Source organism: Nothobranchius furzeri, chromosome 5 (genome assembly GCF_043380555.1).
Source record: "Nothobranchius furzeri strain GRZ-AD chromosome 5, NfurGRZ-RIMD1, whole genome shotgun sequence".
Taxonomy (NCBI): domain Eukaryota; kingdom Metazoa; phylum Chordata; class Actinopteri; order Cyprinodontiformes; family Nothobranchiidae; genus Nothobranchius; species Nothobranchius furzeri.
In genome coordinates this window covers 17,633,187-17,656,996 of record NC_091745.1, presented here as the reverse complement: position 1 = coordinate 17,656,996, position 23,810 = coordinate 17,633,187, and the positions used below count along the sequence as shown (strand labels likewise).

At 42.3% G+C, this 23,810-nt stretch overlaps 1 protein-coding gene across 1 annotated transcript in view; it reads left to right on the top strand.

The window, feature by feature from the left end:
• Positions 1–22,485, top strand: part of LOC107396390 (xylosyltransferase 1) — a 45,154-nt gene extending 22,669 nt beyond the window's left edge. The window contains exons 3-11 of the mRNA XM_054734550.2: positions 4,510–4,679; positions 5,271–5,473; positions 10,036–10,116; positions 10,825–11,041; positions 11,300–11,476; positions 15,598–15,866; positions 19,948–20,143; positions 20,556–20,892; positions 21,934–22,485. Coding sequence (XP_054590525.2) covers positions 4,510–4,679; positions 5,271–5,473; positions 10,036–10,116; positions 10,825–11,041; positions 11,300–11,476; positions 15,598–15,866; positions 19,948–20,143; positions 20,556–20,892; positions 21,934–22,256 — 1,973 coding nt within the window. The 3' untranslated portion in view covers positions 22,257–22,485. The remainder of the gene's footprint in view (positions 1–4,509; positions 4,680–5,270; positions 5,474–10,035; positions 10,117–10,824; positions 11,042–11,299; positions 11,477–15,597; positions 15,867–19,947; positions 20,144–20,555; positions 20,893–21,933) is intronic.
• The last annotated feature ends 1,325 nt before the right edge of the window (positions 22,486–23,810 follow it).

The following is a 23,810-nucleotide window of genomic DNA, read 5'->3' as shown; positions in this document are numbered from 1 at the left end:
TTGTTTATTGGGTCTTTGGTAATTTAAGACCTTTGGAAACTGGATTTAAGGATTATTTGTAATTTTTAAGGATTTTTAAGGCCTTAAATTTTGAAAAGCAAATTTAAGACTTTTTAAGACTTTTTAAGGACCCGCGGCTACCCTGTGTTGTCAGCTACCTTCAGGTACATGATCTATGTAATTCAAGCACAAACACTCTCATATGACACATTTTTATAGGGGTCAAAACAATCAATTACCAAATGAAAGGTACAACAGCCATACAATAACATGTTAGATAATTAAATAAGTTAAGATCTGTGAAAACCAAAAATAGCAATTATCTTCTATGAAAATATCTCAGTCATTAACGTTCATGCTTTGGAGCAGAAAAAGTGCATGACAATTAAATATTTCAAGCTCAGTTCGCTCCACTCTGATGGTCACCTGTTCCAGCCAGATACCTTCTTTCTAGGCGTTCAAAGTCGGAAACTCGCTGAGTAAACTGGGTGCTTAGAGGAGTATCTTCAGTTGTTTAAGACTGAGGGTAACGCTGCACACGCTGATTCGACTAGCATGGATGCTAATGATGTAAACATAAAAGAGGGCTTGCTTCGTCTCGCGCGCTAACGCCGCAAAGCACTATGGGATTAGTAGTCTTATTAGCAAAATCGCCCGGCGGGCCAGTTTAATATTATATATTTGATATTTGATTTCGCGGGGCAAATCAAAATAGACCAAGGCCTTGAGTTTGACAACCGTGGCCTAAAAAAATGGTACCTAGATACGCTAACTAAACAAATGTTCACTTGAGTTTAGCTTGATGTTAAACTAGATGAAGAATGGACCAGACTTCACGTAACGTCTGGACTGAATTTAACATAAAACATTTTACTTGATCATGAAGAACGCTTCTACTCATAATTCTATAACATTGCATAAATTACAACGAGGGAATAAGATAAAACTATTACTCACAGATCGTGACCGGTCCATCCTGCTCTGCCGTGTGAACTGCAATGCGCATGCGCACAGCAGATCTGTTCTGTGACATAAGGAGCCATATGATTGGCTGAAAGCGAACAGCCCTGGCAGAAGCATATATTTGATTGACAGGTTCATTAGCCAATGGTGACGTTTGTTGACCTGCGACGTTAGGAGAGTCTCAAAATTCAGCACACCGATTTCTCTCACGAATGCAGGAAGGTTCACAAATGAGAAGCTGTCCGTGAATGCACCTTACTGATTTCACTCACAAACGCAGAAAGGTTCACAAATGAGAAGCTGTTCGTAAATGCACATTCAGCAATTCGCATGATCTGAGTTTATATTACAAGTGTTCTTACAAATTATATTTGTGAACCACAGAGTGTGAACTTCAGAATTAGCGTGCACATTTGTGGAAAATGTTGCGTGACTTATTTTTTCACATTATATTTATGAGTCAAAGAGTGTGAATTTCCGAATGAGCGTGTGCATTTGTGTTCCTCCGAATTATATTTGTGAAACACAGAATGTGGATTTCCGAATGAACGTGTGCATTTGTGGAAAACGTTGTGTGACTTAATTCTTATTGAGACTGTTCTGGCCTCATAAAATCAAAACTCTCCTGCAAGATAATGGATTCTTCCTCCCCCATCTGAATCACAAGAACCCATATTTTGCAGCAGAGCCAAAGCCTCGGCAGCAGTGTAGCCTTTAGGCATCTTTGTGTCGTGTTTATCAAGCCAAAGGTTCTTGTAGTAAACTGTCCTTCTTATTCCCAAGTTTATATTGTCATCACAGTTCACAATCCCGCCCACCGTCCAGCAGATCACACCCAAGTCTGTATGAGTATGACTTGTTTTCTACACCTGAAAAGTAGCTTTATCATAGGTGTTAGGAGCCATCTTTTCAAATGCAACTATAGGAAGTTCGTCTGCAAAAAGTCACCTGTTTACAATTAGCTGAACAGTTCAAGTCTGCCTTGCAGTTATCCTACCTGTGAGGCTCTAATGGCAAGCCTCCATTGTTGTTGGTTGGTTGGTTGTGATTTCTGACCAGAATACACTTCCTACTCTGTTTATGTAACCACACATAAAAGGCATAACAGAAAATAATGGCAACAATGAAAAAACACAACATAAGTACACCAACAAACCCATACATTACAGTTAGAAAAAGACTTGTATAGAGCTCCGGACCCCACGTGACTCTCAGTTAGTGGACGCCATTTTGGCATGCAAAAAAAGGTAAACAAACACGGATGTAACCATGAACATGAACGGGATCCGCTTGGATTTTACTTCGTCGGAGTTTACTTCACACTTTAAAACAGAAGAAATCGTTTTATATAGTCAGAAATTAAATAGACTAAACATCTCCGACCCTTTCCGTGCCCCTGGGATACTTTTTAAAAACGCCAGAAGCTGTCGGAGCGGCCTTCTTACCGGCACAACACCGGACCTGACCGGGGAACCCCTTGGGATTCCCCCGGCCGGAGGAGCTGGGGAGAAGGTCTGGGACTCTCGACTCTACTGCCCGCTCCGACGCCAGAAGCTGTCGGAACAGACTTCTTACCGGCACAACACCGGACTGACCGGGGAACCCCTTGGGATTTACCCGGAGGAGCTGGCTCCGGCGGCTGGGGAGAGGGAAGTCACGCTACTGCCCCCGCAACCCGACTCCGGATACGCGGATGAAAATGGATGGATGGACGGACAAATAACAGATTTACACGTAAGTAGTCTCGGTGAGACAGATAATAGCAATCCAAAGTGCTTTTATGTGTGATCTGATCAACCATTGCTTAAAAATGAAATACAGCTTAGCCGGTTAATTGCTGTGATCATAAAACACGGAAACGGCAGCACGCAGAACTCACGAGGCAACGTTTTACGTGACGTTTACTTGTTGCTATGAGTAATAAGACAGAAAAAGCCACGCCAAAATAAGTTTAGGAAGCCCACTAAGAATCATAATAAAAGCATTTAAAATAAATACCATACACAGTTGAGGAAACGTTGGTTTAAATACCTGATATGAAGCGGTCGCTGCATAAGCGAAAACCTTTACTCTCGGGATCCCACAGTTTCATTTTCGCCCGGTCACTAGTGCGTTTTATTACAATGATCCAACGTTTGCGGCGCTCCGGATCCTGGGGAATCCTGTAGAAGGCTCATTCCTTATGTCGTCCGCGTCTGTTCTGCATCCTGGGGCACAACAGGAATCTACCATATTTCCCGTTTGATTGAGTTTTCTGACAATAACAAATAGTCCAGCTGCCGGCTTCTGCATGCCAATATGGCGCCGTTTCGATTTGAACTGTTGCATGCCGGGAGAAGTGACGTCAACTCCCGGAGCTCTATACCCCAACGACAAGATATCAGCAGAACACTAATGTGGAGTCATATATAAAATCCCACGCTAGCTATGCAATAAAACATACGTTGGTGAAGCCGAACGGCAACTCGACACAAACCGGAAAGGAAGTGATGCCACTAACAGTGGCAAGACTCCAAAGATGGCTGCAGTGATTGTCGAAACATCAGTAGAAACAAGGTAAAGATAACACTTTTTCTGTGTTAATAAAAGAACCATAATGCAGTGCAAACATGAAGATTACTGAAAGTGAAAAGCTAGGAAAACATAGGGATAAACTAACAAAATGATCAAACTTAACACCAAGAAAAGGATCTTACAAAGTAAATCAAAGAGCAGAGGGGGTAAACACAATTGGGAAAAAAACTGAGGAAAAAACTAGAACAGGAGAAGAGACTCTAAACAAATAAAAAACTAAGAAAAACACAGTGCTCAAAGGCACAAAAACGGAAGCTAAATAAAACATGAAAATAGAAAAATTACACAAAAAATGAGAAAGTGAAAACTGATGAGAAGTAAAAACTGAAATTATCAGAGGCTAGGGCTGGGAATGGCTGGACTGACACCGTAACAAGGGTGTGAGTATGAACGCTGAAAGATAATAAATAGAGGGACAGAAAACACAAAGATGCAAAAGGGGAGAGACATGGGACATATAGGACAGAGGACATGAACAATTCCACATTTTTCAGGATCCCATGCTAACCTTATTTTTTTTCTCATTTTTTAAAATCTTAATTCTTCATTTTATCTTCAATTTTTTATTATATTTTTACCTCTTTTATATTTTAATTGTTCTTTTGAAGCGACTTGTGCTTTGTTTTTATTAAGCGCTACATAAAAAATCCTTTCTTGTCATTTGTGTGTTTCTCTGAAGTCTTTGGATGGACAAGTTCAGTTACCCAGATTCAAGACTGGAGAGACACGTAGCCACTGGGCCAGCCTGAAAGACTGACAACCCCCAACACCCAAGCTCATTCCATTGGCCACCATGTGTGGCTGGCTGCATTTACAAATGAAAGGCAGCTAACGATCAGTGATTTAGTCATTGTTATCAAACCAAGCAGTCATTTGACAAAGCTCCGGTAGAGCTGGGGGAATCAGAAAAAGCTGGGAGTTCTAGTTCTGAATTGAAAGAAATGAATGAATGCTGGTAATTTCTCTGTCCAGGTAAAGCTAACGTGAACGCCCAGTGGGTTGAGGACACAGTCTCGATCACTACTCCACCCGTCCGCATCGCCTTTGTCCTGGTGGTCCACGGCCGAGCCTCGCGTCAGTTCCAGCGGCTCTTCAAAGCCATCTACCACACCTCACACTACTACTACATCCACGTAGACAGGGTGAGAGTCTCTCCACAGAGAGCATTTAGCACAGAGGATCAGGTTAAATAAAAATTCAGTTTCTCTCCCAAATTGGGTATGATTTAAGGAGACATACTGTACAAAATTCACATTTAGCATCGTGTGTAACAATGTGTAACGCTCAACAAATGTGTAAAAAAATAAACATCCATCCATGCTTATTGATTGGCTTAGGATATATGTGACTAAAACAAGCTGTTTCATGAAGTCCCAATTTGTGATGTCACAAACAAGGAATGTAGACTAGAACCACCTCTCGTGTGCAGGAGAGAGCTGCTGCCGGAGGAGCAGTGGCTCCATTTATTTATCCACTACTCCCAGTTAAAAGCTGCGTCAAAGAATCACTCTGAGAACCAGGTTCCCTTCATAGATTTGGGGTTTAATTTAGTACTGAGGGTTATGTTGTCATTAGTCCTCCCATTTATTAAATTTAGTTTTGAAAACTTGGTGAGAAAAACGTCCACACCCTGGTGGGGCTCCCTACCATCATGGATTGGTTGGTTAGTTAGCGGTGAGCCTACTAACGCCACAGGAAGTAAGATCATAACCCTGATTCCTGTCCCTCCTCAGCGGTCCAACTTCCTCCACAGAGAGGTGCTGTCTATAGCATCTCAGCTTCCAAATGTCAGAGTCACACCCTGGAGGATGGCCACCATCTGGGGTGGAGCCAGTCTCCTCACCATGTACCTGCGTAGCATGGAGGACCTCCTCAAGATGACCGACTGGACCTGGGACTTCTTCATCAATCTCAGCGCTGCCGATTACCCCATCAGGTGAAACTGTGTTCCAGTTATTTACTCAGATCTTGAGTTTTTGATTTGCTCTGGGTGGTTGCTGGAGTTTATGGGAAAACTTTCTGTTAATGGAAGAAAAATCCCAAAAGGACGCAAATTCAAAGATCATTTAAATTACAATATGTCACATAAATTCTCCAACTAGACTAAATATTTTCACAAATAACTGAAAATAGTCCTCGGTGTTGGATTTTTGAAAATATACAAACGTTTTTTTTTTATGTGAGGTATTAGGTGTTTTGCTTTTAGATCATCAAAGAGGTCTCAACGTGCAGCTTTGATAAGGAAGATATGGGGAAATACTTAAATTAAAATACTTGCCAGTGTTTTAAACCAAGATAAATAAATACAACCTCAAAAAACATACAGCCAAGTGAGAATGACAAGAATAAATGTGGCTGTGTCAAGGAAAAGCTACAGAAACGGTTAAAATGTTATAGAGATGCTTGTAAATAAATAATAATAAAAAAAAATACTTATTACTTAAATTACTTTAAATTACTTACTTACTGGGCTGCATGGTGGTGCAGTGGTTAGCACTGTTGCCTCGCAGCACGAAGGTCACAGGTTCGAAACTCGGCTGCGGCCTTTCTGCGTGGAGTTGCGTGTTCTCCCCATGCATGCGTGGGTTTCCTCCGGGTGCTCCGGTTTCCCCCACAGATCACAACATGCCCTATAGGTTATAAATTGTAAGTCGCTTTGGTTAAAAGCGTCTGCCAAATAAATAAATAAATAAACATAAACATGAACTTCTCCAGTCCGGATCTCATTTTTCTTAAGTAGCCAGAATTTCATGTAATGTTTTAAAGGTCAACTTGTTAGAAAAAAACATGTTTTCATTATTTTTTCTGATTGGAATCGGTCACTATGAGTGTGTGATGCAGGCTGAACATGAAAATAGTCTCCTACAGTATCTCCTGCATTAGCTCCTGATCGACAGTGAAACTCTAGGACAGGAGTCTCCAACCTTCTTGGCCCGTGAGCTACTTTTACACAGTGAAAACAGAGAGGAGCCACCTCCATACGATTTATTCACATTGATACTTTCCATGTGTGAACATGCTTTTGTTAAACATGCTATACATAATATATGAACATGCATTGTGTTCACAAGTTGATTTATCTGTATTTTATTACATCAGCATTATAAAAAAAAGTACTAGGAAAATAGCGACTTTCTGAAAATCAAACTGAGCAAAACATTTTGTTTCTAAACTAATCAGATACGTTCAGATAATGAAATAAAAATCTACTTTGTGTGAATGATTTGACATTTATTTAAGAATGGATCAGTAACAGAACCTTTTGAGCACACAGGAGCAGCTAACGTGTTCCTGTTCAGTCCCTGACCCTGAGTCACAGGGGACCACAGCCTAAGCAACAACGTCAGTTTTTCATTTACCGTAATTTCCGGACTATAGAGCGCACCTCAATATAAGCCGCACCGGGCTAAAAGCCGCAGATATCTACTGGATTGAAAACGTAGTTTAACTGAACGTAACTGAACTGATCAGTATCAAACAAAACAGAAAAGTTATTGATTAGTTTATTCATCGTCCTCCTGCGCACTGAAACCACTGTAGTCATCATCTTCAGTGTCGGAGTTGAACAGCCTCAGAAGAGCTTCGTCACACACCTTTTCTGTGGCGATGTCCGTGCCGCTGTCCGTGTTGCTGTCATCATCCCCGGGTGAAGCTGGGAAAACAAGCAGCGCCGTTTTACTGTGAAAAAAGTCCTCCTGGGCGCTTTCCGTAGCACTCCTTTAACCATTCCTTCATTAGACTTTCCAGCATCCATCCTTTCTGGTTGACTAAAGCCGCACCTCATTATAAGCCGCATGGTTCAAAGCGTGGGAAAAAGTAGCGGCTTATAGTCCGGAAAATACGGTAGTTCAGCTTTTTTGTCATAAATGAAAACAAACTTCCCAAAACTATAGAATGACATTTAAAGAACTTTAAATGTTATTTAAATGCTAGTTATTTAAAACCTTTCGAGTAATTGTATTTTATGATTATTTTTGCAAACAATGCAACACAAAAATTATCATGAAACTAATAAAGCTGAATATATTAAATAAAATACAAGCTAAATATGATGAAAACACTAAATTCTAAACAGTTTGAACTGAAGTTAAAAAAATGTAAAACAGAATAACATTTACTCCTGCTTTCTTGATTCATTGAATTATTTTTATGGGTTTTTTGCTCATGAAAGTAACGTTTTGCCTCAATAACTGCTGGTAAAATTATGCTTTGCTGCGATTTTTGTTTTGTTAAAATAACGTTGGAGGTTTATCCTTTTTCTCTGCCTCTGGATCAGCTGATCCACAGGTCTGATGGCTGAGCAACACAAAACGAGAGAGAGAGAGAGCGCTTCTCGGCAAGTATAAGCTAAATGTTAGCATTAGCAACTCCACCACACAGCAGAACTCCTCCAGGCTTCTGTTATTTGTGGACATAGAACATCAACGTTGCAGATCAAACAGAGTCAGTGGTAGAGTCATGTTGCTGTTAGCCAGTCCGAGGCGAGATGTCCAAATATCAGGAAATTAGACTCCAATCCTGCCGTCTGAAGCTACTTTGTCCTCCAGCTGACTTCTGTGTCCTCAAACAGGCACACTGGAGCTTACACCATAGAAATAAGAGTCAAGTTGACCTATAAAGAGTTCCTTCAGACCTTATCAGATTTTAACTGAAACATTCAGATATAAATGACTACAATACACAAGACTGACAGAATAAAGTGAAAAGATCTTTGGCGTTTAATATGTTCTAAATGTTCTGCTGGTCATCAGCTAGCTTATTAGATGGTAAAATGTTTTCTGAGTTAAACACTTGAAGATGAATGGGGAAAGCGCCCCCCCCCCCCCCCCCCAACTCAAATTTACCTAAGCATAAGAAGAAGAACAAGAACAAACAATCTTTTATAAAGCGCCTCTCAAGATAAAAATCTGGAGGCGCTTAATAAAAACAAAAAATGTAAAATATAAAAAAGAATTTAGAAAATGATTAAAAAATGTATTTTAAAATAAGCAAAAATAGACTGTTGTGATTTAAACATGTAAAGAAAGAAAGGAAGAGTGAATAGGAAAGAGGGAAATCAGTGGATCCTGAGGAAGGTGGAATATGTAGGGAGAGCAGCATAAGGTGATGAAGAAGGTCATTAGGAAAGCCAGCTTGAACATGTAACCATCTCCCTCTGGGTTGTGTTGTGCTTTTCATGTTCCTGATAAAAGAAAACAGGAACTCAAACAATCGGATTTGTTCTTTTGTCAACATGACGCTTTGAACACGCTTCCAGCTAAAATCTATAACACCGCTGCAGCATCAGTACCGCCCATCCATCAATGTGAGTGAGGTCACAGAGGTCACTACGGGACAGAAGAAGATCAGTTCCTCCGCCAACAGAAGGTCACACTGAGTTTTACACCAGCAGTCACAGAAAGTTGGCTCTAATAGAATTCCTGCTCAGGTCACTCAGACGTTTGAGTCCCAAATCAATCTGACCACGTTTCTTTATTAAACACCAAACCTTCTGTTGTCTTTTCTGAGTCAATAACGATAAGCACTTGAAGTGGACAGTTCGGGTGTTCATAAATGAAGTTGTAGATCGGTTGCAGAAAGCTCTTCCAACGCCCTCAGGTTGTAGCAACACATTAGTTCTGACTGAACAGGTTGGGATAAACACATGCACAAATGGGGACAACTGCAGTGTGTTCAAACCATTACAGTCCCACGTTGGTTTTCAATCCATCATGATTAATCCGCCACAGTGATTTTTAGATGGCAGAAACCGATGTTGGGTTCTAACCGGTCCTACTCGGACTAAACAGTATTAAATGCTTCTAACTTTCAGTAATCTGACTAATTCATACATCACATTAGAAAAAATACAATAACTAGCCTGGCAAGCCAACCTATACATGTGAATATACAAGTTTGGAAAGCAAGACTTTGATCTAGTTCACCAGGCTAATTCATTACTACATTGTTTTAGGATTTGATTAGAGACTTGTGCGTTTTGCATATTGTTTCTTTTATCTTTTGCATATTATTTGAGAACAGTTAGAAAAGTAAATACTATTTTTTCTACATTAACAAAATCAAAGCATCTTTTTATCCACCATAAAGCTCATCGTTTTCCTCATGAGACGTGTTCAGAGAAACATGAGCAGCAGGGTAACAAGCACACATGTGCAGTTTGTGTTGACTAATGTCATCAGGATAATCTGCCTCCTCTTCAGGCCCTGCTGCAGAGAGAAAAATAAACCCAACAGAAACACAAATTTGTTTAAATGAAAGACTGTTTAAAAAAAGAGACGCATCCTTCAAATGAAACTGAATCCTGATTATAAAATAGTCCATTAAAAGCTAAAGAAAACCAGCTGTGGTTTTTAGGCTGTTTGAGTGAATCCCGGTGTTTGGTCATTGGAGCTAAATATCAACACCGCCACCATGTGAGTGAGCAGAAGCCCCGCCCCCATTTATGTCACCTGATTAGAGGTGTAGATCCGTATGTGAGTTGATGCTGTTTCTCCTCAGAACCAACGAGCAGCTGGTGTCGTTCCTGTCTGTGTACCGCAACATGAACTTCATCAAATCTCATGGCAGAGACAATGCACGGTAAGAAAATCTGCTGAATTCAGGTGTTTTTGCAGGTCTCATGCAAAAAAAAAAACTGGTGGAGGTGATCCTTCTGTTCATTTATTATGTGGTTTGTTAAAAACTATATATATTTGATGTTAGTTTAGTTTTTTCTGTTGAGTCATCAGCATCAGTTTGTGAAAACAGGAAGAACTAACGCAGCTTGAGTTGACACTCCTGAGTTTGCTGTAGCACACTGGTGGTTAGAAGATTGTTCCTTAATGACTGGCTGGCAGCACAAGAAGGAAAACACTGTGGTGAACTGGGACCATAATGGCTGATAAATCATCAGCGTCGTCTCTTCCTGGTTGTTTTTAAAACATTGAGACTGGCTTGTCCTTGACTGGGTTTGCTGGTTCTGTTGGAAACATAATAAATCTGGGCTGCCTGACTCAGGTCCAGGAGGGACAGTGTCCTACAAGAGTGGTTTCTCTTCTCCAACACACCTGATTATTTGAACTACTTCTTCAGCTTGGCCCTATCTTTGCAGAAGCCTGTTAATAGGCTAGGTTTTATTATTTATTTATTTTCAAATATTCTGGAGCAGAGAAACACCTGAAACAAGCAGGACAGTGGGAGCGATACCTTAACTGATTTATGGATCTATCTTGGGCTAACAGCTGCAGTTATTTAATATATGGGTAGTTTGTGAGATAAAAGTCCAAACTTTTCTGTGTCTCTGCTCAGTTTCATCCGTAAACAGGGTCTGGACCGACTCTTTTACGAGTGTGACACCCACATGTGGCGTCTTGGAGATAGAAAAATCCCAGAGGGGATTGCTGTGGATGGAGGTTCTGATTGGTTCCTGCTCAACCGGCCGTTTGTGGATTATGTTGTGAATTCGAAGGATGAGCTGGTCAGCCGCATGAAACGGTTCTACACCTACACGCTGCTGCCTGCCGAGGTGATATACACACACTAAGCCCCAGACGCGCCACACTGCTAGAAAGTAAACACACTCTGAAGTCCAAATCTGGAAATACTGGTTATCGCTTGCTGCCATGACATGAAAAGGGACAGATGATGTAGATTCCCATTAATGATGTCAGACAACTATATTTTAATTTAACATATTTTAACCTTATAACAATTTGTTAAAGTCCTTTTCACAAGTAAGTATGTATATTGACGCCTGGCTGGCTTTCCTTCCTCCCACCAACAGTCATTCTTTCACACTGTGCTGGAGAACAGTGTCCTCTGTGAGACCATGGTGGACAACAATCTGAGACTTACCAACTGGAACCGCAAACTGGGATGTAAATGTCAGTACAAGCACATCGTGGACTGGTGCGGCTGCTCACCAAATGACTTCAAGCCCTCAGACCTGCTGCGCTTCCAGGTGAGACAGACGGATGTTTAATCCCAAAAAAACAAACAACAGAGAAAACAATGGTCACATTCATGGGCAGTTAGATTGTATACAGAAATTTAGAGAGTGATTTGATAACAGAAAGATGTTCAGTAACTCATTGATTCCTCCAGCTTTAGAGAATGTCTAAGATTAGATGGTTGTTTGATTGCTGTAACCAGGGTTTGAATTACGGGGGAGCTAGGGGAGCCAGGCTCTCCTAGAAGCCCTTATTTTACACACCCTGGGAGAGCCCAAGAAAAGATCCTGTTTCTACCTATATGACATTATTTATATGGACTCTAAGCATACCGGGGATTCTTTTGAGCAGAGAGGACGGAGAGCACTGATTGTTGAGGCAGCAGCGTCCTGCGCACGGTAACAGTAACATTCTCAAAGTGGTGCCACCCGGGGTGGACTGGGACCAAAATTCGGCCCTGGCATTTTTACGAATCGTCGGCCCTCCCCACTGGGAAAACGGTGGGGGTGGGGGTGTTGCCACCTGCGGACTTGCCTCTAGGCCGAATGTGAGATCTAATATGGACTGGGACTGTTAAATTACAAGCAGGGCCCGACCGCTGCGACCGGGAGCCGTGGCCTTCCACATCAGCTAATTCTCCACGGGCGGAAATCAGCGGGACATTAGCTACATGCTAACGTGATAAAACAACTCCTACGTCATCGCTCTACTGCATTTTTCTTGCTAAAAATGCCTGAAAAAACTCTGTTAGCTTCGGGTTATCATGTAGCTAATGTTCTGCAGATCACCAACTGTGGAGTAGTGTCGGCCCAAGCGGGGCAAGCAGCCCACTTGGCTAAGTGGCCCACCAGGACAGTGCCAGAATGCCAGATAGGCCAGTCCACCCCAGGGTGCCACCAAAAAAGTATACTTAACACATCATCGTTCATTTCAGCAAATATTCTCTGGTACTTTCTGTTTTTTGTTTGTGCCTGACGAACACATTCTCACACCCGAGAAAAATGACGATAGGTGACCAAGCGTTTGTTGGTGACGCGCTGGGAGCCACAGTGCGTCGGGAGGCGATGCGCTGTGCCAGAGCATCATTTTCTGACTGCCACGGTAAAACGGAGATTTCACCAAATTGTGACCTTTACCCTCTTGCTATTTAACCTTCCCCTCACCCCCATCCTAACCTTAACCCTCTTGCGAATGCAAAACTTTGTTTCTAGTTGTAACGTCACTCTCCAACACGATTAACGGGAAGTTTAGAATGAGAAACGGGGTTCAGGTTAGGATGTGGGACAGGGGAAGGTTAAGTAGCACGAGCTTAGAGGTTAAATGTTGGTTAAATGCACGTTTTAATGTGGGCGTCAGAAACCAACGCTCTAGCACAGCGCCTCGCCTCCCAACATGTTGGAAACAAGCTCTTGGTCACCCATCGTTATTTTTCGAAGCTTCGGATGTGAAAATGTGTTGGCTTGATGCACTCCTGTGCTGCAGCAGAGCTCATCACCCGTGCTCCGGTGACTTCACCTCACTGATGTGGCTGCGCAGTGTGCACGCCGCTGTTTTTTCTAGCTGGTAGATCCCATTGATCTGCTTGGTTCAAATGTAAGGTGAGGTGAAAACTAGGCAGCCTTTTTTGTGAGGATTGAGAGGAGATGCAGGAAGAAAAGAGACAGGACAGGAAAATAGAAAATAGAAAACTAAACAAAGTTCTTGAAAAAGAAAAGGTAAGTAGATTTATCCCTCTACACGTTTTTTACTTCAAAAAGCAATCATTTATAAGCATGTAATATTTATATATTTTATACAATTCTGACCACCATCGTACTCTGGTTTGAACTATTCTGCTTTATAAACAGATTGTAATGTTTTATTTAGAGAAGAACTCTTAACAGCTCTGCCTCTTATTCAGACCTTTGGGAACCTTGAAAAACCTTCACTCTGGAAGCAAAAACGTACAAGAAAATCAAGGAAATAAGATCCTCAGTGCTTTTCCTGCTCGACTTCACGGCTGCATTTGACACGGTCAACCATGGCTTCCTTTTGTCCACACTCTCTAGCATGGGCATCACAGAGAAAGCACATGTCTGGTTTGAATCGTACCTCACAGGACGATCATTCAGTGTATCTTGGCTTGGACAATCCTCTACCATGCACCATCTTGCCACAGGAGTCCCCCAGGGCTCTGTACTAGGATCTGTTCTCTTTGCCATATACACCACCTCACTGGGTGAGATCATTCAATCACATGGCTTCTCCTACCACTGCTATGCAGACGACACCCAGCTCTATCTGTCATTTCCACTGGACGACCAAACTGTCTCTGCACGAATATCAAACTGTCTCTCTAACATATCAAAATGGATGAAATCCCACCATCTCCAACTCAACCTCTCTAAAACTGAACTACTTGTCATCCTAGCAAAACCATCCATACAGCACAATATCTCAATCCAAAATGACTTCCTATCTCTGGCTCCTTCAAAGGCAGTTTGAAATCTGGGTGTTGTGATTGATGAACACCTGACCTTTAAAGATCATGTTGCCTCTGTTGCTCGTTCATGCCGCTTTGCACTGTATAACATACGAAAGATCAGACCATACCTAACACAACATGCCACCCAGCTCCTGGTGCAATCTACTGTCATCTCCCTCCTCGATTACTGCAACGCCCTTCTAACTGGTCTTCCAGTACTGTGAGACCTCTTCAAATGGTCGAGAACGCAGCGGCGCGTCTGGTCTTCAATCAGCCAAAAAGAGCACACGTCACCCCTCTGTTCATTGAGCTCCACTGGCTACCGCTAGCAGCACGCATCAAATTCAAATTGCTAACACTAGCATACAAAGTCTTAGATGGTACGGCTCCCATCTACCTGAATCCTCTTGCAAAGGCTTACGTCTCGGCCCGGCCGCTCCGGTCATCACAGGATCGTCGCCTAGCAGTGCCTACACCACGCTCAGGACAATCCAGACTCTTCTCATGCATCGTTCCACAAATGTGGAATGACCTACCAAGCATTACCAGAACAGGGGCTTCCTTTTCAATTTTCAAGAAACTCCTGAAGACCCTGCTCTTCAGAGAGCATCTTCTTAACTAGCACCCTCCCTGCACCGTCCACCCTCTCTGTCCACTCCTTGTTCCCTCCTCTCCATGATTGATGTCAAGTTGTTGTTATTGTTGTTGTTAGCCTCAAGGGCAACATGCCGATTATCACTTGTAAGTCGCTTAGGAAAAAAGCGTCTGCTAAATACATAAACATAAACATAAGATTAGATTTTTCTCACTTTTTTGATGAGCTTCAGTGTGGCCACTTGGTCATGACTTCATCCATGTTTCAACAGACTGACTTAATCAAACAGAACAATTCCCTAAAAGAAACACGCTGTAGCTTGAGACCTTACAGATTCCTGAAATGATTTGCTGAAGATGACATTTTCTAAAACCCACATGAAACAAAGCTGATCTCTTTTAAACTTCACATCAGTCTTTATTTTCACTTTTGGCTACTTTTATGAAATGTGATATTCATGCAGCAGCTTCCTGAAGCTTGACATCGTTCCCTCTCAGGGGCCGCCAGGGACCCAGAATAACTCCACATTCACAAATTAGCAGTGGTGGTGCTCTCCTCCTTGTAACGACAGATCTGAGGTCAGTGTGTGTGGTAGAGCTGCAGCTGATTCATGTAAGAAGAGCTGATCCTGGAACAGCTGTTGGCGAGAGGCGGCATGTATTTTTAGATCTTTGTAGCTGGCAGCCGCCGAGGTTTCGAGGGTTGTGATTATTATAATGTCAGGGTTCGGCAGCAAGAGGCAACTGAATATTCATGGTCAGAAACACACACGTACGGGATGTACAGGAACACACATGTACGGGATGTACAGGAACACACACGCATTATTTAAAGGTCAAGTGAAGTCAGAGTACTCATTCTAACCCTAAAAACTGTTGAATTGTTGAATATTAACAGAAAAAGTAAGCTAATGAAACAAAATATGAACTATTTTGGCTTTTCACTGTTAGCATGTTAGAAATCTTGAAGTCCTAATTTTCTTCCTTTATTTCTTTGAGACAGTGATATTTTTCCAGAGTGGTTTTTAGTTGAACATTAGAGGAATCTAATCCTGCTCTCTCTTCGGACAACAGCAGGCCTCCAGGCCCACCTTCTTTGCCCGGAAGTTTGAGGCCAGCGTCAATCAGGAGATCATCAGCCAGCTGGATGCCTTCCTGTTTGGAGAGTATCCTCCTGGCACTCCAGGGCTTCAAGCCTACTGGGAGAACATCTTCGAGCAAGAGACGGATAGACTTTCCACCCTGTCGGATTCAACACTTAGTCACTATCATGCTTTTGCTCGTATGGGACTGTCCCGCGCCGCCGCCTCACTGCAGGGACATCCTAACGATAACAGCTGCAGGTAAGATCGTTTCAGGAAAACAAAAAAAAGTATTATCTCGGTCTCTAAACATGCCATCACTCTGATGTGTCTCTTGGTGAATGTTTCTCAGTTCATCTCTGAATGTGATCTGTGTGATTTAATGTACATATTTAGTCACTCTGTGCATGCACTCCTGGATTTAGAGCTGTCTTCTTGCGATCAGACCATTCAGGACATGTTAGCACCTGGTCTGAACCTTCAGAATTTTAAATATTAGATCAAACATCTTCTTCCGTATTTAAAAAGTCAAGCCATAACATCCCATTTACAGGTGCTGCCAGGTTGTGTTAACCACTAGAAAGGTCACCATGCTACCACTACTAGAAAGCCTTGAACAGTCACTGCTGCATTTAAAACTCAACTATTTCACTTTTTAAGTTTATAATTTTGGATATTTTTTTGTTTAATTGGCTAAACAATGTTTTTTCAACCCCAAAACAAAAACTTATAAACACCCAGATCAACAGTTTCAAAATTAATTGTCCATGTTATCAATCAATTCCATTGTTATGGTAATGTTTCTGTTATGCTAATGTTTCTTTTACGCCTCGGCTCTGTGCCATTTTCTCTCTTTCTTTAAATTTTAGTCATAAAAGACAAAGTGAAAAAATTACAAGGATGAGAAAAACTGATTAGATTTCAAATATCCTCTTTTACTGTAAAATTCCCTGTCTTGACATTTTGTTTGTATCCTGCCCTGGGAAAACAGTGAGAAACTCTCTGGCAGTCAAAATGACTGCCTCTGGCCAAAATAGTTATAAATGATCATATTTCATTTGTCTCTTGGACAATAAACATGAGATCCATTTTAAACAAAAATTTACACTGTTTGAGGAAAAGTTTGTATGTTTTTATTTGATAAAGTAAGTAAACATTCAACTTGCAAAACGGTCAGAATGACTGCCATGGCCTTTCTAGTGTTAAATCTTTAAAGTATGAAATATAAGGCTGTGCAGTGGTGCAGTGGTTAGAGCTGTTGCCTTGCAGCAAGAAGGTCCTGGGTTCTCTTCCCAGCCTGGGATCTTTCTGCATGGAGTTTGCATGTTCTCCCTGTGCATGCGTGGGTTCTCTCAAGGTACTCCGGCTTCCTCCCACAGTCCAAAAACATGACTGTTAGGTTGACTGCTCTGTCTAAATTGTCCTTAGGTGTGTGTGTGTGTGTGTGTGTGTGTGTGTGTGTGTGTGTGTGTGTGTGTGTGTGTGTGTGTGTGTGTGTGTGCATGATTGTTTGTCCTGTGTGTCTCTGTGTTGCCCTGCGATGGACTGGCTCTCTGTCCAGGGTGTACCCCGCCTGATTGCCCATTGACCGCTGGAGATAGGCACCAGCACCCCCGCGACCCTACATGGACAAAGCGGGTTCAGACAATGGATGGATGGGTGAAAGTCTGAAATATAAAATTAAAACAAAAAAATCTAGTTTTTAAAAGCTGAATTATAAATTGGCTAATGATAATTAGACATTAATCTGTTTAATTTTGATATGTATTATGCCTAACCAAAATTACAACTATTTAAAGCTACAAAAGCACATCTAGAAAACAAGCTAGGCTAAAACATTTTTTCATTCCTCCTAACAACGTTCTAGCATAGTGTAATCATAAATACATTGTGGAGATAAAAAAAAACAGAAAAATAATGAAGTGGTTTGAATTTGTCTAAAAACCTCCACCAATAACAATAAGAAAGCAACTATTAGACCATCTCACTGAACCGCCGCACTTCCTGGATCCTCCACTCATCACACACTCACGTATTTAGCAAAAGAACACCACTGGTGTGAGAGAATCTCCACCCAATAATATCAGAAGGAGAAACAGCCGGCTGCTACCACTTCAACTTTAGGACACACTACCAAAGTCCCAAAAAGATAATCACCATTTGCAGTCAAAAGATGTTTGGACCTAGAAGACGGCGACTGGTGTTTAGTGCTCTCTTGTTTCCTCTGGCAATGCGGGCTCTGGTTCCAGCAGACCAGGCGTAGGGATGATAGCTGACGGGAGGGAGGAAGTTCTGTTGTTTTGTACATTTGCCATACCAGCTTTAAATAAAATTGGCCCTTGCCACCTGTACATCCTCCAACAGAGAGCAGCAGATGTGTGTTTATGGTTTATGGTGAAGGTACTAATCTTAATACTTCATGTGGAAGTTGGTGTTTGGGCGTTTTGCAACAAAAGTCCACAAGGGGTTAGACAGCCACCAGTTGTCCATTGCTTTTAGATCATATTAGGGATGGTTGATTTCAAAACGTTGGACGTCAGATCTAAATTCTCATTTAGCATTACTAGACAAAATCCGGACTGGAACATTGTTTTGTTTTTATGTATGAATACAAAAAAGTTCTGAACAGTCTTTTAAAAATAATTCTTTAGAAGGACTGTTTCATTTATCATCTTAAGCATTTTTTATGACTGTAGCAAAAAAACACATTTAGCATTCAACACATAACTTCTTGCTAGGGACTTTTTAATGTGCGTGTCCAGGTTACGCAACCTGTTGAAAATGTTACAGAGACATCGTTTAGTCAGCGTCTGAAGGGAAAAGGGAGGAGAGTCTGATGAAATGTGTGTTTCCACAAAATTCACCACCGGTGAAGTCCATTCAGTCCAAATGAAATAAGAAGATAAGGCCCGTCTGTCCTGAGGTACAATCAGCCTTCAGTTTCTGCTGGGCTGAGGTGTTCCAGCTGTGTGTGTGCGTGTGTGTGTGTGTGTGTGTGTGTGTGTGTGTGTGTGTGTGTGTGTGTGTGTGTGTGCGTGCGTGCGTGCGTGCGTGTGTGTGTGTGTGTGTGTGTGTGTGCGTGTGTGTGCGTGCGTGCATTCGTGCGTGTGGGTGGGTGGGTGGAGACCTCCAAAGGCTACAAGGGGGTTCTTGTTGCTGGAGTGTGGGTGGGGATTGGTGGTTAGGAAGGGTGGAGGCAAAATTATGGGACATGCGTGCGTGTGTGTGTGTGTGTGTGTGTGTGTGTGTGGTGAGGAGGAGCAGGTTAAAATGACCAGTCTGTTCTTTTTAACATGTCCAGCATCTTAAAGCCTCTCTCTGTCTAAATCACAACTTTCAGTTTGTTTTCCTCATATGTTTGTCCACAGGTTCAGACTTTGTGGGTTCAGTACGAACGTTGTATAAAGTAGAAAACTTTTTAGGATTTTAATGATCTAAACATTTTTCGGCTCTGGTGACCATCATGTCTAATGCAAATTACAGCAGAACAAAATCCTTTTAGGAAGCACGGTGGCCAATCCTCATGCAGCTCACTGACAGTAGCAGACTAACACAGGTTTCTTAGAGATAAATGCCCTTACAGCCAGTCAGATTCATATTTATGTCCCTAAATTCTCTTTTATCCTTTCCAAATTTTACACAGGTTGCTTGCATTGTTTCCAATTAACCAACAGCTGTCTCATCAATTCATTCTAATTCAGTCTATTTGTATAGCTTATTAAAAAACACTTAAAACAAAGTGCTCTATAAATCAAGATATAAACAATAAAAATAGATATAGGAGTGCCACAGAGGAAAGGGTTGAAAATAAGCAAAATTGCAGCAGAAATGAACAAATATCAAAAGGAGTAAAACCAGCTCGACATGGCGTCACAGTCCAGTGAGAACAGACATAAAATTAACTCAAAAAAGAGATATGAGGATGCCGTTCTGTTCCAGAGTTTAGGGTCTTTTCTGTGTTTTCTCTAAGTCCAGTATCCATGGAAATAATTCTTGATACAGCGATTTAAATATACACCCAGCTCCCCTAGCTTTTAATTAACAAATGGCTCCAAACAGAACTGTGGTTATTTTGGGAGTGACGCAAGGAGGAGATTTGCAAAGACTTTTGTAAAAAGTGAATAAAACAAATCTAGGACTATCTGATCTGCAAGAAAAACCAAGAAGGTGCTGAAGACTGCGTTATATCCACAGGCCAGCAGGGGTAACGTCCAGCAGTTCACAAAGAAGCTATTAAACGTCGTTGCCTCTCTTCCCTTTGAAGCATGATGTGTGACCTGACCTCAACCGGTTCAGGGCTGGTTCATGTTACTGGAGATATGATGAACACTTTGTCTTTTAGGTACGTAGCCATGAGTCATCCAGTGTCTGTGCACCTTTACTTCCTGTCGGACCAGTTCCTGGGCTACCTGGTGCATCTTGTGGCCACTAACCAAGCATCTGCTCAGCTGGAGAGCCTGGAGACCTGGGTGACACCTAAAGATCACTTCACCTTGGCGAACTTACCCAACACCAACAACAGGCTGCAGCACATCCAGGTCAGACTCACACATACCAACATGGTCTTGGTCTATTATTCTCTGCACTTTTGTTTTTTGACACTTTGGCTGCTTTGTTGCTCGTTTTCTGTCCAGTGTTGAAAAAGCTTGGAGATACAGATCAAGACCGATTTAAAAGACAGTAGGGTATCTTGGCATTAGAACGTACTGTGTGGGGTGAGGTACTGTGAGTGCTTCTATGGTTTTTGAGGTTTTTCCCCAAAGCTGACCCTAAACCTGTGGCAAATAACTCACTTTAACACAAAAGCAGAAGGTTTTGAATAGGCAACTAAAAGCATGAACATGCTTCAGTCAGATGCTGCTTAGAGCCAAGACAATTTCCATCACCTCACATATCTGAGCTTCACACATTGTCCTCGAGAGATTCAGGCTTTTCTTGGAACTTTTCCAGGTTGGATCAGACTGGGATCCAAAGGAGCGCCTCTTCAGAAACTGGGGGGGTCTGCTTGGACCTGAGGACGAGCCAGTGGCCGTGCAGCGCTGGAGCCGAAGCCAGAGCAACCTGACAGCCACAGTGGTGTGGATTGACCCCACTAACGTCATCGCCGCCACCTACGACATCCTGGTGGACGCGTCTGCCGAGGTCACCCACTACAGGCCGCCTCTCACTTCCCCACTGCGACCGGGCATCTGGACCCTGAGGGTCCTGCATCACTGGAACCTGCTGGGCCAGACCAGCTTTGTTGTTGCTCCTCTGGAGTTCCACCAGCAGCAACCCATTCAGAAAGGTGAGAGTGGCTATTCCAGTTGTTTTGGGGGGAAATGTTCTGTTCTGACCTTTTGACCTTTTGTAATTAAGGTTTTCTGAAGGTAAAATCACTTTATACAACTTGTTTTGGTTTTTAGAATGAAGTCACTGAGTGGGATCTTTGTAAATTTATTGAGGTTTCAGAGACTCTTGTTCTGTGGTAAGGGTTATTTCAGTTTAGTTGGCCTTTTGTTTTTCTGTATTAATTTGGCCATCACTTTGTCAGGTAAGAATCCACGCTTCCCCTCAGAGGAAAAGTGGTGTTTACTTACACCATCTTTAAATCGTTAGCTATTTAATGCAAAATTTGGACACAAAGTTTTAGTCTGAACTCTGCAAACGTCTCAGACACTGCAGGGCCAAGTTAATACTCGAGTTACACACAGAGGCCCCGCTGTCACAGCTGTCAACACTGTGTGACCATTTATTTATAGTGTCAGTATTCTGCCGCTTTCTCATGCACACTGGGTCACCTCTGTTGGGTTCAGCCTCCTGCTCCTCCACACTGATTTGTTTAACCTCAGCAGGCGGTGTGCTGGTGCACAGAGAACACCACATGACTAATGCAACATGATGAATGAACATAGGCGACATGGAGGCGATGAGATGTGACGGGCGACCTGCTTTGAACCGTGCAGTCCTGTCCGTACGGCCCGATCCAGTCCTGCATTATTTTATACAAGCATGTTTATATGAGAGCTGATTTCTGTTTTTTTTATGCCAGAAACATTTTAATTATGAAGTTATTGAAAGCAAAGGTTTTTTTGGGGGGGGGGGGGGTCACTCAATTTGTTTGTTCACCTAGTTGCACAGAGAGAAGAGGTGTGAGAGGGGTAGCAGATGAATCAATATCCATAGATGATTGTTTAAAAAATCAAGCTCAATGAATCATTATTCAGCCATGAGGCGCATAAAGATTCCTACTTCTACTTCTGGCTGTTGATCTTTAGGTCGAGAAAAATCTGATTCTGTTCCACACTGTAAAAATGAACCTTGTCTTCCCTCGTTGTCCTTATTCCAGAGGAAGCGCTACGGCTTCACGGAGGTCCAGCCAGGAACTCCTATATGGAGCAGAGCTTCCATGGTCTGAACCCAGTCTTAAGGCTGCCTGTGAGCCTCAGTGCTGTGGAGGAGGCAGAGGCCAACTCTGGCCTGACGGGGGCGCTGTTGCACCACTGGCTTGATGGGCTCCTGGAAGGCCACTGGGCTGCCTCAGACATCTGCTCCATGGGCCCAAGCGCCTGCCCCATCATGAAGCGCTGCCACCTCACTTCATGGAGTTCAGCTAGCCCCGACCCCAAATCTGAACTGAGCACACCCAGAGAGAACGGACGGATCAGGTAGCAGTCAGACAGAAGAGGAAACAAACGAAGGAGGGCACATTTGTGTCTGATTTTTATTTATATAAAGATTGTAGGAGTTGAAGAGGAGAATGATGGGAGGAAACAGAACTGAGGAAGGTTTTCTCCTGGCTCCAGTCTGGTCCCCCTCTAGTTTGGGACAACCAGTGTCCTGAGCGATCAAACGTGAGATAAAGAACTTTATACCTCGTGTCTCTGAAGTTCAGGAGACATTTTACACGCTCACCCTGGATAAGGCTGGAAACCCACTCTGAGGCCCATTTCAGAAAAGTTTCGTTACAAAACATCTCTGCTAAGAAACTTGATCAAATTGAAAATGAAAAAATCTAAAGTAACAATTTTATTTTGCTTATTTTTAAGTTGTGGCAGAGACACAGATAGGAAATCATTTTTAAACCTGAAAACTCAAAATTTGACTTTTTAACTCCCTTGTCATAAAAACATAAGAAGTCATATTAGACGCGTTCATGTCTGATATTTATTTATTTATTCTTGCTGCAGTTTTTTTCCATTTGTTCCAGGGAAACATAAAACGAGTTTTGTTTCAGAAAATAAAACAAATCTATAAACCTCAGATGTTCTCATACAGAGTCAGGCTCATGCTGAGGGAGATCCAGCTTTAAAGAGCAAGTCACCCCCTACCAGATTCTTACTCAACTCCCACTTCCTGTTTGAAAAATGTATCAAATGCTGTTGCCTAGCAGACCGAGAGGGTGGAGGGTACCGCCGACAAATACACACACTCACGATATTGTGACATCATAATGTACCATCTAACATCATAGTCTATCTCTTAGCCAATAGCAATGGCAGATTTAAATTCAAATGCAGTGCTGAGTTTTTACCTGACGATGGTGCATCACTGACAGTTTTAGGGAGAATATTTAAATTTTAACTAAGATGAACTAAAATGCCGAATTACTGACTACACGTGGCTGCAGCACGATCAGACACTCATTTATATAGTTTATCAGCAAAAAAATGTTGATTTGGAGTGACTTGCTCTTTAAATGACTCATTTGACCCCCTGATGTGTTAGGTTTGCAATAAGGTCACAATTATTTGCTCTAGGTGTTCAAAAAATATTTCTCTGGGAGAGAGTAGTGAAAGAAGTACCAGCATACGCTTAATTTCCAGATATCTCACCCTAACCTACTGCAGTTAACCGGAGCTATACTGCATGGCTGTTTAAGGCCTAGTCCACACGTAGCCGGGTTTTTTTAAAAACGAATATCCGCCCCTCCAAAAACTTGCATCCACACCACCTCGTTTAAAAATAAACTCTGTCCACACGTACCCGGATAAATACGTTGTTAAGGACACGCCAGACCTGTAGGCGGCAGTACTTCTCCGTTGTTAACCTCATCCTTCATCTGTGGTCTTCCGCAAGGAGCAGTAATTCCGCTTGCAAAAACAAACAAGCAAAAAGCGCTTGGACAATTGATAAAGCGAGCGCAGCTCTGAGGGCTTCCATGCTGTTGGCTAGTGTAAACACAGGTCGCACACGTGATGTCAGCATTTTTTGTCGCGGAAAGTG